The sequence below is a fragment of the Carassius carassius genome, chromosome 45, assembly GCF_963082965.1.
Source record: "Carassius carassius chromosome 45, fCarCar2.1, whole genome shotgun sequence".
NCBI classification, from domain to species: domain Eukaryota; kingdom Metazoa; phylum Chordata; class Actinopteri; order Cypriniformes; family Cyprinidae; genus Carassius; species Carassius carassius.
The window spans coordinates 6,537,832-6,554,580 of record NC_081799.1 but is presented as its reverse complement, the minus strand read 5'-3'; the positions used below and the strand labels follow the sequence as shown (position 1 = coordinate 6,554,580).

The window sequence follows — 16,749 nt, the reverse complement described above, 5'->3', positions numbered from 1 at the left end:
TAAAATGATCTCATTAGTCTATATTTAATGCCAAATCTACATTTTAGATTATCATTAGGACTCGAGGGTGGGCTCCTTTGACTCTTTTGGGTTGATAAGCAACCATCTCACTCCAACAGCCCTAGAAACTACAAAGCAACACGCTGGAAAACACTCAGAACATCTTAGCAACTGCAATTCAACACCCGGTCCATTACAGCAGAAATACATAGACTACCCTTCACACGTTTGAGCATGGTTAGAGTTTTTGAAATAGGCACCTTAAAGTGATAGTTCACCCAAAAATCTAAATTATGTCATTAATGACTCACCCTCATGTCGTTCCAAACCTGTGAGATCTCCATTTATCTTGGGAACACAGTTTAAGATATTTTAGATTTAGTCCGAGAGCTCTCAGTCCCTCCATTGAAGCTGTGTGTACGGTCTACTGTCCATGTCCAGAAAGGTAAGAAAAACATCAAAGTAGTCCATGTGACATCAGAGGGTCAGTTAGAATATTTTGAAGCATCGAAAATACATTTTGGTCCAAAAATAGCAAAAACTACGACTTTATTCAGTATTGTCTGCTTTTCAGTGTCTGTTGTGAGAGAGTTCAAAACAAAGCAGTTTGTGATATCCGGTTCGCGAAGAATCACTCAATGTAACCGGATCTTCTTGAACCAGTTCACCAAATCGAACTGAATCGTTTGAAACGGTTTGCATCTCCAATACGCATTAATCCACAAATGACTTAAGCTGTCAACTTTTTTAATGTGGCTGACACTCCCTCTGAGTTCAAACAAACCAATATCCCGGAGTAATTCATTTACTCAAACAGTACACTGACTGAACTGCTGTGAAGAGAGAACTGAAGATGAACACAGAGCCGAGCCAGATAACTAACAAAAGATTGACTCGTTCTCGAGTCAAGAACCGTTTCTGTCAGACGTGTCCGAATCGAGAACCGAGGAGCTGATGATACTGCGCATGCGTGATTCAGCGAAACAGACCGACACACAGAGCGTCTGAACTGAACTGATTCTTTTGGTGATTGATTCTGAACTGATTCTGTGCTAATGTTATGAGCGCAGGTAAACCGAAGGCTTGAATCAAGGGCGATCATCGCAAATGACGCCATTACGTCGAGCGCAAAAGAACCGGTGAACCGTTTTCTTCAACCGTTTTATTGAATCGAACTGTCAGAAAGAACTACTGGACTCGAAAACCGATGCAACTGGTTCTTGACTCGTGAGCGAGTCAATCTTTTGTTCGTTATCTGGCTCGACTCAGTGTTCATCTTCAGTTCTCTCTTTACAGCAGTTCAGTCAGTGTACTGTTTGAGTAAATGAAATACTCCGGGATATTGGTTTGTTTGAACTCAGAGGGAGTGTCAGCCACATTAAAAAGGTTAACAGCTTAAGTCATTTGTGGATTAATGCGTATTGGAGACGCGAACCTTTTAAAATGATTCAGTTCGATTTGGTGAACTGGTTCAAGAAGATCCGGTTCCATCGAGTGATTCGTTCGCGAACCGGATATGACAAACTGCTTTGTTTTGAACTCTCTCACAACAGACACGGAAGAGAAGACAATGCTGAATAAAGTCGTAGTTTTGCTAATTTTGGACGAAAATGTATTTTCGACTACTTTGATGTTTTTCTTACCTTTCTGGACATGGACAGTAGACCGTACACACAGTTTCAATGGAGGGACTGAGAGCTCTCGGACTAAATCTAAAATATCTTAAACTGTGTTCCCAAGATAAATGGAGATCTCACGGGTTTGGAACGACATGAGGGTGAGTCATTAATGACATAATTTTCATTTTTGGGTGAACTATCACTTTAAGCTCATCAAAGCTCTTTTGTTTGATCAAAAATACAGTAAAAACAGTAATAAATATATATTACAATTTAAATACTATTTTCTATTTAAATATATTGTAAAATGTAATTTATTGCTGTGATGCAAAGCTGAATTGTCAGTATCATCATTACTCCAGTCTTTGGTGTCACATGATCTCGCTGATTTTCTGCTCAAGAAACATTTCTGATTATTATCAACGCTGAAAACAGTTGTGCTGCTTCATATTTTTATAGAAACTGTGATGCACTTTTTTTGATGAACAGGTAGATTACTTACAAATTGTAGTCCTTTACTGATTCCAAATTACAAGACAAAAATAGTAGTCAGCAACGTAATCCATTACATTACACATTTTATATAATCAAACTACTTTTGGATTACTTTTAGATTTGTTACTTTTGACCTAACTCATTTATCACATTGATTTAAAAAGGATAATCTTGTATCATATTCATCATATTGATATAAAAATACAAAAAGAAGGAAAATATACTCCATTGAATTCATGAAGTGCATTACACATTATATTATGTCAAAGTTTCAGCAAAGTAACAGCAGAGGCTTTGTGAATTTAATGAGAAGCTTCTAATTAATTGAAAAACGTCAAGTTAAAATAAACAATCAAAATAAAACACTTTAAATATTATACCAGTTTACCTCAATGTCATGTGACCATGTGAATAATATGTAATCATGTAATCAATAAAATAAAGCAGTCTGATCACAAATATGTTAAAATGTAATATAGCCTAATTACCATTACTTAATTTATGTAACCTGATTATGAAATCCAGATTACATGCAATCAGTTATTATCCAGCACTGTTGATGAATTTAAAGTTACAAAGAACATCATTCATTTTTAATAAAAAAAATTGTTACATGTTTTTACTGTCACTTTTGATCAATGTAATGCATCTTTGCTGAATAAAACTATCCATTAATTAAACTTTTGAATGCTACTTTATGTAATTTTCATATCATGTAAAAATTTACTTAGTGTTACACTGTTGCAATTGATAATCACTTGCGCTTTTTCAGCCAAAAGTGCAGAGAAAGTAAGGTGCATTTGTGAACAATGGTTCTTTTTTGCAGCAATTTTAAATGGGAGGAAGGGGGGCTTCATCGCCCATTTCAAAAAAGACCCCTATCCCCACCCCTCCTGTTACACTAACAAATACTCTCTTTGTGCAAGGAGGCAATGCAACATGGCAGCCGCACAATAGATAACACCCTCAGACCAGAGGAGTAATTACTTGCTAGCTCTTTTCCCCCTGGTGAGCTGCATTGGCATTCATTAGATAACCTCAATGGTGACATATTAATTACAGGGCGGTTTGATTTGTGCGGTCTACTGGGAGCTGGTTTTCCTGTCGTCTTCCTGTTGCTTTGACAAATTTTCGGCTCTGCACCAAAAAAATACCAGAGAGCACCAACACTGAGGTGATGGAGGACAGGTGTGAGCAGCCTTGTGATTGATTGTGAAGCTTTGATTATACGGGGCGGCCGAGCAATTAGGAAGCAGAGCTGACCACAGATAAACCATCTGTCTCCACAGACAGCCTGAGGAAATAAACTAGCGTGGTTGCCAACCCAGTTCATCCCACCAATGAGATAACAAGAGCATTTTGTGGGTTATATTTCAGTACTGACCACTTTGGCGTGATGTGCGTTCATTGGATCTGCATATTGAAGCAAGGCCTGGAACTGGTTGTTCTTGGTGAAGGTAATGATCTTCAGGACCGTTCCGAATTTTGAGAAGATCTAAATTTAAGAGAGGACAAGAACATTAAAAACAGATATGTTAGAACGTCTAGTTTAAACCAGCCCAAGGTGGTTTGTTCTTCTTCAGTCTAGCTAGTCACCCAACCTGACCAAGATGGTTTTGAGCTGGTTTAGATGGTCAGCTGACTGATAAGTGGCCAGAATCCCAATAAAAACCAATAAACTTGACCAGTCTCCAGTGGAAACCAGCCTTTTATCCCACTGAGACCAGTAAACAACCTCAGGCTGGTTTAAGATGCTGAACTTTTGCGTTCCACACAACTGAGCTACATGAAACCTCTAAACACAAGCATTTTGTGCCACTTTGACCTTGTTGAAATGGAGTTTTACAAGGTCACTAGGTGATAAAGCAGGAAGTGTACGTGGTAAACAATAAAAACAGTGTAAGCAAACAAATAAGGCAACAAGTATTTGAGACTAAAATGGAAATATCCTGCTTGACATATTGCTGAAAGCAAAAAAGGACTATTTTTTTCCTCTGCGTGTCATTATATTACTTGATATATTGATCAAGTGCAAATATAATTGAAAAAAGCATGCTGATATTTTAATAAAAATATTTCCAAATATCAAAATTAAAGTTGGTATCAAGTAAAAATTTATTATCAAAGGCTTCTGAATCAGAACTGAATCAGGAATCAGTGCCAATTTCAAAACCTATTGGAGATCAATGACAAGCGTTATATGAAAGAATCATAAAATTTCTGTATAGTGTAGTTTTACCTGGTGTAGCACTTCTAAAGACACTGGGTAGTAGAGATTCTCTACTATTAAACGAAGCACAGGACTCTGTCCCGGCATCAATCCACCATCACTGCCTGTCGCAGTCCCAGAGAGAGTCATATTCCCAGAATGCACTGCATTGACAGCTTGCAGAGCAGCCTGAGCCCTCTACAAATGAGACATACAGGGTTAACATTCTCTAAACTCTTCTAAAACTTTACACTCATGCAGAGTACATGCAAATACACCTCAGTCTTACTACTGCACTAGTGTGTATGCCTGATTCCCAAAGCACTAAAATGCACTATCAGCAAATGACTCTGTAATAAGCTGTTTTACATATTGTAAAACTAATAGCTCTGGGTAAAGCAAAAGATTAAAGGAGGCACTAAATATGCAGAGATATCATTTGCACCAGTTCATTAAAAGAAAACAAGCTAAATTTTGTATAGGTTCAATGTTAGAGCCTGTCAGGAACATAGTGGGGCATTTCCACCTATAACAAGGTCAGAAAGTTGCTTTTTCTTTGCTACTTTATGACATAGCAAGGTTGTTTCAGGTGGTTATAGCTAGAAAAAAAAACCTTACCTTTAAAATGTTAAATTGTAAAAAAAATTAATGGGTGTAAAATTGCATGTATTAAAGGTGTAAAGAATTATTTACTTTTTACTTATGATTAGTCAATATATTAAACACAACTGAAAACAGTATATAGTATTTTCAATAAATAATAACTCATGAGAACTAATATGAATACAAAAAGTATATATCTACAGATGGAGTCAAATTTCTGATGTCATTGTACTGTACTGTACAAGCAGCTTTTGGTTGGTGAACACAATAAATCTGTTTAACCAATGCAAAATCTGCATGTTCTTTCATCCTCGCACAAAACTCCCGATCATGCAGATTCCTACTGAAATGCCAAAATTTCGGCCATGAAATTTGGCCAAGCCTCAATGAACGTGACAGCAACTTAAAAACTGTATTTAAGCAAAAACAATTTTAAAGCATGTTTTTATATAATCTTGGATAATGTTCTCTGTCATTACCACTACTATGCAAGGGAAGGAGGTATTTAAAAGTGTTTGGAGTGACAGTAATTCTCACCCCCTGATTGGGCAGATTATCAGTCTTGAGCTCACGGTGGTTGGAATACTGGATGTAGACGGGCTGGTTGCGGACATGGGGTGTGGCTGTGGTGTAGTAGTTAACCATGGTGATTGCTGCTTCTTCAGAAGCCATTTCTATAAAAGCCTGCAGTGCAAAGAGACATACTGTAAGTGCTCAACCCTGATAACAACAGCATTCAGATAATTGCACATATGTGGTGTAAGTTAATCCAACTTTTTCATAGTCTGTTTTAATGCAAATGAAATTAATATTAGTGGGTTAAAAGAAATGGAAATGAAGAAGAATAAGTGCTGCTCTGCACTTATGGATGGACAATAGAACACGTTTAATCTTGTCTGTGGCAGGACAATGTTTAATACTTCAAGTTAAAGCATTGTTGAAATCACTAACCCTAAGCATGAGCAATACAGTAGTGATGCTTATCTTAACAGACACCTCTAATAATTATTCTGACCTCATCAAGCAAGGTGTGAAAGATTTATAGATGCAGAATCTGACAATAAACCAAATCTTTTGAAGCCTCAATCAAATCAAGCAGCAAACAACATTATGCAACAGGGACATTAGAAATCTGTCTGCCTGTGTTTTCTTGTCTAAATATGCCAGTTTCCATTTGAATATGAAAAGATGCCAGAGTAGGAGACTGCTGTGTTTTTGCAGGGCATCTGTTATTAGATGGACCTTGATGTGTTTGAAAGGATGCACACTTCAGTTTATATAACTGGCCATAACTAATGAAGCAAAAACAGATCTGGACCCTTGTCCTCACCATTCCTTATAAAGGAAAAATACAGACAAAAAGGTATATCAGAGTTATAATTCAGTTCAGTCTGAAGGAAAAAAAAACTGACTTTTGCATAAAGAGAATGATCCCTATTTTAAGACTAACTTTAGTTAATTATTCTTATAATACAATACATATATATATATATATATATATATATATATATATATATATATATATATATACATACAGTATATATAAAAATTACATTATCATTACTGTAACACAAATGTAGACCCTGGACCTCAAAACTAGCAATAAGGTTCAATTTATGGAAATTAAGATTTATACATTATCTGAAAGAAGAATAAATAAGCTTTATACCCTCAAAAATAAAAAGTAAAAGAAAATTTTAGTTTAAATGATTTAAATAAAATACCCATGATGTTTACATTTATAATTTAAATATATATATTTACATTTATTCATTTAGCAGACGCTTTTATCCAAAGCGACTTACAGATGAAGACAGTGGAAGCAATCAAAAACAACAAAAAGAGCAATGATATATAAGTGCTATAACAAGTCACAGTTAGGTTAACACAGTACACGTAGCATGGGATTTTAAATAGTAATATAAATAAAAAGAAAACGGATAGAATAAAAAATAAAAATAAAAAAGAATAGAGCAAGCTAGTTAGAGGTCTTTGCACATACACATACACACACACATACATACACAATTGCATAATGAATGAAAAGAAAATAGAATATAAAAAGATTAGAAAGTTTGATTTTTTTAAGAATAGAATTAGAATAGTGAGTGTTAAAGTTAGAGGGTCAAATAAAGATGGAAGAGATGTGTTTTAAGCCGATTCTTGAAGATGGCTAAGGACTCAGCTGCTCGGATTGAGTTGGGAGTTCATTCCACCAAAAGGGAACATTTAATTTAAAAGTCTGTAAAAGTGACTTTGTGCTTCTTTGGGATGGCACAATCAAGCGACGTTCACTTGCAGAACGCAAGCTTCTAGAGGCACATAAGTCTGAAGTAACAAATTTAGGTAAATGGGTGCAGAGCCAGTGGTAGTTTTGTAGGCAAACATCAATGCCTTGAATTTTATGCAAGCAGCTATTGGAAGCCAGTGTAAATTGATAAACAGAGGTGTGACGTGGATTCTTTTTGGTTCATTAAAAATTAATATTGCTGCCGCGTTCTGAATTAATTGTAAAGGTTTGATAGAATTGGCTGGAAGACCTGCCAAGAGCGCATTGCAATAGTCCAGCCTGGACAGAACAAGAGCTTGAACAAGGAGTTGTGCAGCATGATCCGAAAGAAAGGGCTTGATCTTCTTGATGTTGAATAAAGCAAATCTGCAGGATCGGACAGTTTTAGCAATGTGGTCTGAGAAAGTCAGCTGATCATCAATCATAACTCCAAGGCTTCTAGCTGTTTTTGAAGGAGTTATGGTTGATGTGCCTAACTTGATGGTGAAATTGTGATGGAACGATGGGTTTGCTGGAATCACAAGCAGTTCTGTCTTGGCAAGGTTGAGTTGAAGGTGATGGTCCATCATCCAGCAAGAAATGTCTGTTAGTGAAGTGAAGTGAAGTGACATTCGGCCAAGTATGGTGACCCATACTCAGAATTTGTGCTCTGCATTTAACCCATCCGAAATGCACACACACAGAGCAGTGAACACACACACACACTGTGAGCACACACCCGGAGCAGTGGGCAGCCATTTATGCTGCGGCGCCCGGGGAGCAGTTGGGGGTTCGGTGCCTTGCTCAAGGGCACCTAAGTCGTGGTATTGAAGGTGGAGAGAGAACTGTACATGCACTCCCCCCACCCACAATTCCTGCCGGCCCGGGACTCGAACCCACAACCCTTCGATTGGGAGTCCGATTCTCTAACCACCAGGCCACGACTTCCAAGTTAGACAAGCTGAGATGCGAATAGCAACCGTTGGATCATCAGGATGGAATGAGAGGTAGAGTTGAGTGTCATCAGCATAGCAGTGGTATGAAAAGCCATGTTTCTGAATGACAGAACCTAATGATGCCATGTAGACAGAGAAGAGAAGTGGTCCAAGAACTGAGCCCTGAGGCACCCCAGTAGATAGATGTTGAGACTTGGACACATCACCTCTCCAAGATACTTTGAAGGACCTATCTGATAGGTAAGACTCAAACCATTGAAGTGTGGTTCCTGAGATGCCATTTGCCAGTAGGGTTGATAGGAGGATCTGGTGGTTAACCGTGTCAAAAGCAGCGGACAGATCAAGCAGAATAAGTACTGAAGATTTGGATTCTGCTCTTGCCAGTCTTAGAGCTTCAACAACTAAGAGCAAGGCCGTCTCAGTTGAATGTCCACTTCTGAAGCCAGATTGGTTGCCGTCAAGGAGATTGTTGTGTGTGAGAAATGTAGAGACTTGTTTGAACACAGCTCGTTCAAGTGTTTTTGCAATAAAAGGAAGAAGGGAAACTGGTCTGTAGTTCTCTAAAAGAGATGGGTTGAGGGTGGGTTTTTTAAGTAGTGGAGTTATACGAGCCTGTCTAAATGATGAGCGAAAAACACCAGTGTGGAGGGATGTGTTGATGATGTGAGTGAGTGCAGGTACAACTGCAGGAGAAATGGCTTAAAGGAGATGAGATGGAATAGGATCAAGCGGGCAAGTAGTAGGGTGATTAGAAAGGATGAGTTTTCAGACTTCTGCCTCAGAGAGTGAAGAGAAGGATGTAAATGAGTGTAAGTTTGCTGGTGATATGAGCTTGACTGATTGTGGTGTGGAAAATTGTGCACTAATGTGTTTAATTTTATTAATGAAAAACGTTGCAAAGTCGTCAGCTATTAGAGATGAAGCAGGAGAGGGAGGAGGAGGACAAAGAAGTGAGGAAAATTTTTTAAAAAGCATGCGAGAGTTAGATGAATTGTTAATTTTGTTATGGTAGTATGTCATTTTAGCAGAGGAGACATTAGCAGAGAAAGAAGATAGGAGTGACTGATACACAATAAGGTCAGTAGTATTTTTGGGCATGCGCCACACCCTTTCAGAAGCTCTAAGCTTAGAATGGTGTTCGCGTAGAACATCAGTTAACCAAGGGGCAGAAGGGGTGTTACGGGCTGGCCTGGAAGACAAGGGGCAAACAGTGTCTAAAAAAGATGTAAGAGTGGAGCAGAAAGTATCAGTAGCACTGTTCGCGTCCAAAGATGCAAACAGTTTAGGGGAAGGAAGTGAAGATGAAACCATTGCAGATAGCCGGGAGGGTGAAAGTGTGCGTAGGTTACGTCAAAAGATGACATGTGGAGGGGTAAGTGATGTGTCAGGGATCATGTTGAGGTTAAGAGTGAGGAGGAAGTGATCCGACGTGTGCAGTGGAGTAACCAGAACATGATCTGTAGAGCAGTTTCGTGTATAAATATGGTCCAGGTTTATATTTATATATAATTTTTTTTTTTTTACTGAGAACATGCTTAATTGCCTAAAGTAAATCTTAATAAGTAGTGCTGTCAAACGATTAATCATGATTAATCGCACCCAAAATAAGTTTTTGTTTACATTATGTATGTGTACTGTGTAATAATATTTCTTAGTGTACTGTGTATATTTATTATGTATATATAAATACACACACATGCATTATATATTTTGAAAAAATTTACATTTATACATAAAAATGTTTATACACAAAAAAATTAGTATTTATAACATATTTTTCTTAAATATTTACATGCATGTGTTTGTATTTATATATACATAATAAATATACACAGTACACTAAGAAATATTATGTAAACAAAACCTTTTATTTTGAATGCGATTAATCGCTATTAATTGTCTGCACAGACGAAGTAGGCCTACATTTCCTAAATCATGTTAGTTACACTGTGATGAATTACACAGAGGTTTAACATTGGGAATATGTATGCTGGTTTTCTCTGATCTTATTCATGCCGTTTAATCCAGAAATTCCACTGCTAAACCAACATGAAAGCATAAGGTGAGGTTTGAGGATCTCAAAAGGCAAATTTCAAACCCATCAGTGTTCCTTAAATGCCTGAGGTTCCAATGGCCATGCTGCAAAATGCTTACAGAGCTGAAAGAAAGGGCAGAGATGTGTTTGCAGGTTAATGGAGCACCTACTTGGTTTTTCCCTTTAAGCAACAACAGGTTGGTGACTTTGCCGAAAGGAATTCCTAGTGAGACGACCTCTGCCTCGGACACTTCGATGGGAACTCTGCGGATATGGAGGACACGGGAGGGGTCACAAGGAGATCGTTCTCCTTTAAATGTTTTACTGTCAGTGCCATTAGCTGCCAAAGAGGAAAAAGAAAAAGACAGATTATCATTTTTTAAATTTGACCAGTTTTCCAAATACCAAAACTGGCTTTGATGTACATGGATATTACAAAAGCAAGACCCGTCAGACACCAAACAATATTATTATCGATTGACTGACACCAAAAAGGTCATGGTTACAAAATATTTTGCAATGTTTTGGCCTCACAAAGGACCCTCAATGAAGGTCAAGAAACATCAGACAAACAAACATGGGCAGAAACACAAACCAGACAATATGACAATGGTGGGCAGCATCTCTGACTCTTCCCCGCGAAACAATACGACAAGGCTCTTACAGGATTAAGCAGGCCTCTGAAGCCTGTCAAGACTCCAAATGGCACCCATTGTGGGGCGTTTGGCACTTGGCTATGTCCAGAGGCACATCACAGGCTGGTGACAGGTTTAACAGAGACAGACCGTGGCAGAGTGCCTGGCCTCAGCTTTCAACCCTTGCAGTTTTCTTTCAAGCTCTTGTGCTGCTTGTGATCATCTGATTACAGATAACAGCATCAAAACAATCACTATCAGTCTCAGTGTCAGGTGAAAAATTAAATAATGGTACAATGTATTATACTTTTTTTTTTTTCACCAAGACATATTACAACCAGGAGTGGGCTACATTCGAATGTTTTGCTTCAAATTGTCTCTGAACATTCTGAGCATTTTGTCGACGCAAGGAGGCACAGAGAAACAGCAGTGCACAAAAGAAAGTGCTGCCATCAGCAGGACATACAGACACATTTTTTAAAAAGGAACAGGCTCAATACAGTGATCCAGACACTCCCCATATAGCCTAGTGATCTGGCTCCTCACAGCCCAGCACAGTGATCAAATCCCTCCATCAAATCCCAGTGATCTAGACCCTCCCCTCACAGCTCTGCACAGTGATCTAGATACACCACTAACAGTGATCCTATCCCTCCCTCTTAGAGATCTAGACCCACCTGTCTTAGCCCAGCACAGTGATCTAGACCCTCCCCTCACAGCCCAGCACAGTGATCTAGACTCACCACTAACAGTGATCCCATCCCTCCCTCCTAGTCCAATGGTCTAGACCCTCCTGTCACAGCCCAGCAAATTGATCTAGACCCTCCTGTCACAGCCCAGTACATTGATCTAGACTCACCACTAACAGTGATCTCATCCCTCCCTCCTAGTCCAGTGATCTAGACCCTCCTGTCACAGCCCAGGACAGTGATCTAGACTCACCACTAACAGTGACCCATCCCTCCCTCCCAGTCCAGTGATCTAGACCCTCCTGTCACAGCCCAGCACATTGATCTAGACCCTCCCCTCACAGCACAGTGATCTAGACTCACCACTAACAGTGACCCATCCCTCCCTCCTAGTCCAGAGACCTAGATCCTCCTGTAACAGCCCAGCACATTGATCTAGACCCTCCCCTCACAGCACAGGACAGTGATCTAGACTCACCACTAACAGTGATCCCATCCCTCCCTCCTAGTCCAGTGATCTAGACCCTCCTGTCACAGCCCAGCACAATGATCTAGATTCACAATTTAACAGTGATCCCATCCCTCCCTCCTAGTATAGAGATCTAGACCCTCCTGTCACAGCCCAGCACATTGATTTAGACCCTCCCCTCACAGCCCAGCACTGTGATCTAGACTCTCCCCTCTTAGCACAACACAGTAATCCCATTTCAGCTCTCACAACCCAACACAGTGATCCCATCCCTCCCCTCACAGCCCAGCACAGACCCATCTCATATCTTATAACCAAGTCCCTTCTTTACCAGCCTTTACCTTGCCATCCCTCACAAATTTTGAGGTTTCATCTCCTCTCAATAGTCTTTTTTTCCCCAACCGCTACACACTTGCACTAAGAGACTACTTGTCATTTATAATGCAACATTGACACTAAAAGGAGAAGTATACAAGTGACTAAACAACCAACAAGACTCAAATCATTGTAGTGTGTGCTTTAGAGCTGTTAAAATGAATCACTGTCAAGGGGATCTAGTGGAATTCACCTCAGAAATGGCATTTATAAGAAGAAACTTATCTTATCAAAGCAACAGGCTCCAAACAGCATGTAGTCCTATAGGGGTTATGATAATAATTGACAGCCTTCTACAATTACATTTATGCATTTAGCTGACGCTTATATCCAAAGCGACTTACAGTTCATTTAGGCTAACATTTTCTTTTTACCTAACATGTGTTCCCTGGGTTCCCTTCTAGTGTCTGTTTGCAAGCTGGTGTCAGCAAATGTTTAAGGCATCCAAAACCATGATAAATTTCAGATTTTAATAATAACAATTTACTTAAAAATATACAGCAATTTTATAAATTAAAAAAATAATGTTTGCTTGTATACCATGTTTACTAATGCATGACCAGTTGTACAAGCTTATACAATATAGTCACTTCCAATTATGTCCTGCCTAGACTGACGTCTACAAATACCAACCCTTATTTTATACTAATGAGGTCTGTCGCAGTACAGACCCTGCATCTAGATTCAGTCGAAATCGATATGGATAATGAAAAACAAGCATGCATCTTGCAAGACATCTAATGTTAACACACAGAACATGGGTCTGATTAAACAGCCAACAAAACAAAACCTCTGGTGGAAAAACGCAATTCAGGCTGAGGCAGTAGCCTACCACACGCAGAGAGCAAACAAACTGAGAAAAGAAACAAGATAATCCCTTTACAGAAAAGGCAGATTTAATTCATGATATTTTCCCATACTGCAGAAAAGGACGCATGAATACAATGTGCTGTAAGAAAAAAAGCTTTTATATATTATATTGGGAATAAAATACCAACTACTGTTGAATAGCTCTTAGTCTGCAGTTTTCTTCCCTGGAGGCTCATTTGCAATATTTAATGTGCAAGTTTGAATAAGCTCAATTATGAAATTTTAGCACATCCTAATAACAACCCTCATTAGCACAATCTTGGATAAATCTTGCATTATTATACCTGAACCTTTACTCTGTCTAGGGAGTTGTTTATAATGCATGGATGAGACTCTTATGTGTCCTAGAGACAGGCATCTCGCCACATAGCAGCCACTAGGAGAACAGAAAGATGATTGGCCCACTTTTCCAATGACTCTGTGTTACCATGGTGACAATACACATGACCTATCAAGGCATCTGGCTTCACCAAGGTGATTCATCTCATTATGCCGTTAACAAATCTTATTGTGTGTTTAATGTGATTAAAGGAACCATCCCTGGATCGAATATGCCACAGGCCTTTCAAGAGGAAATGAGTAAACCGAATCTTTGAAATTCAATGGCCATATGTAAACTCAATGCACAGGATGGATTGTGAAATTTCATACATTAAGCATGCCAAAATTTGTTAACATTTTAGTCTAAGGATCAATTCTTTCTACTAACAAGTTGCTTATTAGCATGCATATTACTAGCATATCGGCTGTTTATTAGTGTTTATAAAGCACATATCAATGCCTTATTCTGCATGACCAATCCCACACCTAAATTGAACAAATACCTTAACTAAATCATTTGAGGCAAATCTTAGTTAATAGTTAGTAGGGAGAATTGCTCCCCAAAGTAAAGCATGACCAAAATTTTAAATGTCTCATTTGCAAACTTAGCTAAATCAGTGTTTTAAGCAAGAATTGAAAATAACATTTAAAATGACATAAATAAAAGTTATTATAATTATCTATATTTTTATTATTTCTTTATTATTTCTTTGACTGACTGTTTCATTGATTGAATGAAATGAATACTTTTTAGATAACTGAACCCTAATCATCATAAAAGAATGATTTCTGAAATTTTTTATAGAAAACCTGTATTAACATTATTTACTATTTAAAAAATATATAGTCATTAAGCAGATGCTTTTATCCAAAGTGACTTACAAGTGAGGTCAACAGAAGCAATCAAAACCAACAAAGGAGCAATAACATGTGAGTGCTGTGACAATATTTAACGAAATTACTGTTTCATTGGAATTTTATTAAAATCATGCATGGTGATCATAAGAGAGTTATCGTTCCCAATTTTGTTGATGGTACTTTTTTCATGGTCTCGACCCAATGATATTGCTACTGCAAGCTTCACTGCACATTTCTTTTCACATTCTGTCATATGAGACTGGTTAAAATCGGTTCAGACTTAAAATTTCTCAGAATTACTAGAGTTAGAATACAGATACATTTACATTTTAGTTTGCCTGAAGAGGTGTCATTACAATATACAAACAACTCCAAAAAAGTAGACAAACATTAAAATCAACAAACAAAGCATTAGGAAGTTGTTCTGCGAACGGCAGGATTTCTCCAGCGCAGCATTACCTGTTTGCAGCAAGCATCCAATTTCCATGATATTTGTCTATGCATCACCCGAGAGACTAGAGAAGAATCTTTTCCTTGCTGTCACTGTTAATTCAGTGAATCCCACTACAGTAAAACTGCTGCTAGGACACCACAGAATTCAGGGAATGCTGTTCGCCCTCCGAGCTCTCTGTGACTTCCCATCAACAATTCCCATATCTAACATTCCTGGAATGCCGTGCTTCACCGCAAGCGTTACCTTTGCACTTTTCCACCTGCCTGCCACTTTGTCACAACCACATCCAATGAGAAGTCAGATCGTTTACGATCCATCACGCGCTAGAGTAAGAAAAGAGTACTGTAGTGTTCAGTTTGAAGGCTGGTTACACACTTACACACACACACACACACACCCAAAGCCCAGTCAAACATGTCTGACCAGCTTTAACTCATGGTTAAGGGCTGTACTGTCAACTTTGCCTTGAGCAAGAGGGAGTATGTCAGGTTTGACAGAGCAGAAATGCTCTTGTATTGTTCTGGCAGAGTGGTCCCAGTAGACAGCAATCAAGTGTGCATGTGTTTGCCAAGGTGGAACGACTCCAAGCCTTTGGGCTCTCATATGCTTGATGTGCCGGAACACAAGGTTTGCTTCACATGGGAAAAAGGATCCGGTCCTACATGCTTTTCAGATCGCAGGCTCTGATGCACAGGAGTTCATAAACTACAGCCGCAGGAAAAAGCAGTGACTGCAGGATCACGGTTGGGGGGGAATAAACTCAACTCAACTAACTAGACTAACAAACTAAACTTTGCTTAGTAGAGTAATTTATATAAGTCATATATGTTGCAAACAGTGAAGTTCAATTAAATATATTTTTACAATAGAAAAAAATGAAAATATATTTCAAACTGTATCAGAGGCAAGAAAATACAGGCTAAATGAAAACGTGGATAGCCTATTAGAGATCAAAACTAGATTTATAATGAATTAATAATGTTTTTATTTATTGTTTTTTTTAATATTTATATTATCTGTTTGTAAAGTATATTTCTCGCTGAATTGTACTCAAATATGTTATATGTATATGCACACGTTAGACAACAATTTTCTTTCTTCAAATGTGAAGTTAATGCATGTTTTGGACTGAAATATATAGAAGAAAATATGTTTAAATGCTTGAAAATGTTTAAAAGATTTTCATTGAACAGCATTGTTTTAATCAAAAGTGTTCAGGAAAAAGTAAAGACACCTAGTAAAATTAATAGCATTTTATTAAAAAATACAATTATTTAAAACTATTTTGATCAGTTTTAAACACCAGGGACTATACTGACCTTGATGTAAGCTAGCTAGATTGAGCTATCAGCACAAGACTCATGGTCAGCTTTGTTATGGCTCCAGTTTTGCGTAGCAATAACCATGTTGTACTGAGAAGGCCGTTTCGCGTCAAGAAACCCAAACAATGATAGCACTGACTCCAGTACAGAGAGAAATATGATGGTCAAATTCAATTCAATGTAGAACTCAGCGCCAGAACAAATTGGGCTAAATTTGGTTAGCTGATCTCCAAGTCTGACAAAGCTGGTTAGGCAGGTCTGTTTTGACCAGATAAACCAGATAAGACCAGTACACCAGCTTTGGCTGGTAATAAATCACAAACATAAAACAAAAAATAATATTTGAAAATAGAAAAAAAGTGCATTATCCATTGATAAAGCTGGCAGTAGATTTTGAAACTGACAAAGGAAAGTTTAAACAGACTTTCATGGCAATCCGTAACTACATTTTGGTGAATTTTTATAAATTGGTACAATCTCATTGATAGGTGTTGTGCACGGTTTCTTGTTTTTGTTTTTTTTAATCATACATTTTTTTACAACATTAATATAGTATACATTTAATACAAT

General features: G+C 38.0%; 1 protein-coding gene across 6 annotated transcripts in view; it reads right to left on the bottom strand.

Moving 5' to 3' along the window:
• The window catches only part of LOC132127170 (polypyrimidine tract-binding protein 3-like), a 62,459-nt gene that overhangs the window by 14,137 nt on the left and 31,573 nt on the right, over positions 1 to 16,749 (bottom strand). For 4 of the 6 annotated variants that reach the window (XM_059538846.1, XM_059538848.1, XM_059538849.1 and 1 more), the window contains 4 exons: positions 10,357 to 10,526; positions 5,464 to 5,610; positions 4,354 to 4,521; positions 3,499 to 3,609 (listed from right to left, as the gene is read on the bottom strand). In XM_059538846.1, coding sequence (XP_059394829.1) covers positions 3,499 to 3,609; positions 4,354 to 4,521; positions 5,464 to 5,610; positions 10,357 to 10,526 — 596 coding nt within the window. The remainder of the gene's footprint in view (positions 1 to 3,498; positions 3,610 to 4,353; positions 4,522 to 5,463; positions 5,611 to 10,356; positions 10,527 to 16,749) is intronic. The other 2 variants (XM_059538847.1, XM_059538851.1) reach the window with 1 other exon arrangement.